At 38.0% G+C, this 3,672-nt stretch overlaps 1 protein-coding gene across 1 annotated transcript; it reads left to right on the top strand.

Moving 5' to 3' along the window:
* Positions 1 to 283: 283 nt before the first annotated feature.
* On the top strand, positions 284 to 846 carry LOC138873826 (uncharacterized). The gene is made up of 2 exons (XM_070152307.1): positions 284 to 662; positions 809 to 846. Exons 1-2 carry the CDS (start codon positions 284 to 286, stop codon positions 844 to 846), a joined length of 417 nt encoding a protein of 138 aa, XP_070008408.1.
* Positions 847 to 3,672: the final 2,826 nt, after the last annotated feature.

Here is a 3,672-nt window from a genome sequence, read left to right as displayed (position 1 = left end):
ATTTGCCTACAACAACAACTACTAGTCGAGCATTTAGATGGCTCCCTATGAGACATTATATGGTAGGTAGTGTCGGTCACCGGTTGGGTGGTTTAAGCTGGGAGAGGGTCGATTGTTGGGTACAGATTTAGTTTATGATGCCTTGGACAAGGCTAAGATCATTCAAGATAGGCTTTTTACAGCTTAGTCCAGGCAAAAGAGTTATGCCGACTGCAAGGTTTGTGATGTGGCATTCATGTTCGGAGAGCGGGTGTTGCTCCGGGTGTCGCCCATGAAGGGCGTAATGAGATTTGGGAAGAAGAGAAAGCTAAGCCCTAGGTTCATTGGTCATTTTGATATTCTTGATCGAGTGATAGAGGTAGCTTATAGACTTGTGTTGCCTTCAAGTTTATCAGTTGTGCACCTAGTGTTTCATATGTCCATGCTTCAGAAGTATCATGGCGATCCATCCTACGTGTTTGACTTCAGCACTGTCCAGTTGGACAAGGATCTGACCTATGAGGAGGAGTCGTTGGCGATTCTGGATCGGCAGGTTTATCAGTTGAGATCGAAGAGTTACCCTCCAGTTCGTGTTCAGTGGAGAGGTCAGCCTGGCGAGGCAGCTACCTGGGAGTCCAAGTCCAATATGCACAGCCGATATCGCCATCTTTTCCCCGACTCAAGTACTTCTTTTCTATGTCCGTTCGAGGACGAATGGCTGTTTTAGAGGTGAAGGATATGATGACCCAAAAGTTCATCACTTGATTTAAAAGTCAATTTTGTGTTTCGATGACTTCAAAACCTCCTTTTATCTCACCTCGATTTGCAGGCATGGTCCAGGCATATATCGAGAATGCTTTTATGTGAAAATTTGATAAAAATGCTAATTTTGCCATTAAAATTGAATTTATGTTGACTTCGGTCAACCTTTTGGGTAAACGGACCTGGACCCATGATTTGACGGTCCCGAAGGGTCCGTACAATAATATGGAACTTGGGCGTATGTCCGGAGTTGAATTCCGAGGTCCCAAGCCTAAGAAATAAATTTTTGAAGAACATTGTTTAACTAAAATTATAAGAGTTTGTAAAAATCTAAAAAATTTTGATTTTAATGGTATCGGGCCTGTATTTTGGTTTTGGAGCCCGGTACAGGTCTTATATGAAATTTAAGTTGAGCCTGTAAAATTTGGAAAGAAACGGACTTCATATGACGTGAATCAGACCCTCGGTTGTGAAAATTTGAACTTAAGAGTTATTGAGATTTTTCTTTGATTTTGATGCTAAACTTGTAGTTCTAGGTGTTATTTTGGCGATTTTATCGCACGAGCAATTATGTATGATATTTTTGGGGTTGTGTGCATGTTTGGTTTTGAGCCCCGAGGGCTCGGGTGAGTTTCAAGTAGGCTTCGGGGTGGTTTTAACTTAGAAAAAGTTGTAGGTTTTTGTTGTATCTGGTGGCTGATGCAGCATGCTTCGTGATCACCTAGTCACTCTCGCCATCGCGAAAGGGAAACTAGGCTGGGGGTGAATTTGTTCTATGCAAACGCAAAACTTGAATCGCGAAGCGGAGCACTAGGGGCTGCTCTATGCGAACGCGACCTGAGGCATGCGAACGCGTATACTTATGCATTGGTGAGGAAAGAGTGATAAAGCATGAAAGGTATTGCCATGTACATTTACTTTGATATTTATGCATATGGTGAGGAAAAGAAATAAAGCACGAAGGGTGATGCCGTGCACATTTCTAATACTTATATGGTGAGGAAGAGAGATAAAGCATGAAGGGTGATGTTGTGCACATTTTCATTATTTGATTGCATTGGTGAGGTTGAGAGTAAAAGTACAAAGGGCGATGCCATGCACTTATTGCCAGTTTTTTATGATTTCTTGGTGTTATCGATTCAAGTTCCTTAATTGTTTCATTCCGTTATTATTGTGATTCTTTATGTTGGTATTCCCCTACAGCATGTTACCCCTCCCATTACTTTTGAATTGCATCTATTACTGTTATTTTGCTAGATACTGTTTAACTGCATGTTATGTTAATTGTTGTGTCCTAGCCTCGTCACTACTTCGCCAAGGTTAGGCTCGACACTTACCAGCACATAGGGTCGGTTGTGCTGATACTACACTCTGCACTCTTTTGTGCAGATCCCAGTACTGGAGCATACAGACCTTAGCTAGGGGTTCCTGCCTTCAGTCCATCGGAGACCCGAGGTAGTCTTGCAGGCATCCGTAGGCCTTGGCGTCCCCTTCCTATCTTGTTTCCTTCTGTTCTTTTCTATTTCAAAGATAGACATGTATTTTCTTTGTTCAGACCCTATTTGTATTTTTTCTTAGATAGTCTATGAGATTGTGACACCAGTTCTGGGTGGTTTATTATTATGGATTCGTATTGGTATTTGCATAATTGTTAAATTTTGTTCTTCCGCATTGTTATTCAGTTGTTTATCATATGTTAATTTGCAAATATTAAAAGATTAAAATTGAGAAGAGTAAATTAATCATAATAGTTGGCTAGCCTAGCTTTCACTAGTATGCGCCATCACGATCCCGATGGTGGGAAATCCGGGCCGTGACAGGTAAATATTCATATCTTGTATTTTGGTATCCCATGTTTTACTGTATTGACTTTAGTTCATTCGTACAAGACTTTGATAATTTATATTTCTTGTGTCGATGAGTTTTGAGGATCGAGTTATTGGCGTTGATTTATTGACATTCCTTCATTTCTTGAGTTTTGTCCCTGATACTATTATTCTGGTGAATAAATCTTCAAGGTAAATTTATTACGTTGATCCATTTCCTCCTGCCCTGTGGAGTTGTTAGTAATATGATGATTTAAAATAAAAGAATTAATTTTATGCTACCTTGTATGACTTTTAAATTAGAACTCGCCACATATATATTCCAATAGCACAAATTCCAACAATTATTTTATTCTATTTCAATTGGTTTCTCAATTAAATTTTCTTAACCCGTCTGAGGTTGTATTTTACTTAAAATAATTTATATTAAGTTTTAATTTGATAAATCCTATATTAAAGGCAATAGCTTATTCGATGTTGTATTTTTATTTGAAAAGGCTATTTTCTTCACTCAAATGATTTCTAAAAGTAATTTCTTCTTTTCTCACAAATTTCCCATTTGGTTTAGAACTGTAATTTACTTTATGTTATTTAAATCGGACTACTTGAACATCTTAATTTACGTTTGTTGCGGACAATATGTATTGAGTAACATTTGGTTTTTATTTTTTAAAGTGAAATGTAAAAATGTGGGCACAAGGTGTCATGATTGTTAAAGGTGTGAAAGTTGTGATTTTGAGATGAGGTTCCGAGTCCCGGGATTGTTGGAATTTTGTGTATTAAAAATGATGTGATTGGTTAAGTTAATATTATTTTGTCACATTTTACTTATCTGTATCCCAACTGTGTTGGTGTGTAATTACATGGTTATTCTTGTTATCACTCGTGTTTTCCCCTTATCGTCTCCATTGTTGTAATTTGATTTCTCCCTACTACTGGCATTACTTTCTTATCTTTATCCTATTAGTTTGTTGTCATATCCTGTTTAATTATTAGACTATTAGGTGTATTGACTATTCCTCATCACTACTCCATCGAGGTTAGTCTTGATACTTACTGGGCACCGCTGTGGTGTACTCATACTATACTTCTGTACATTTTTATA

Source organism: Nicotiana sylvestris, chromosome 1 (assembly GCF_000393655.2).
Source record: "Nicotiana sylvestris chromosome 1, ASM39365v2, whole genome shotgun sequence".
In the NCBI taxonomy this organism is placed as follows: Eukaryota; Viridiplantae; Streptophyta; class Magnoliopsida; order Solanales; family Solanaceae; genus Nicotiana; species Nicotiana sylvestris.
Note: the sequence above shows the minus strand (reverse complement) of the source record. Positions and strands in the feature narration are given on the sequence as shown.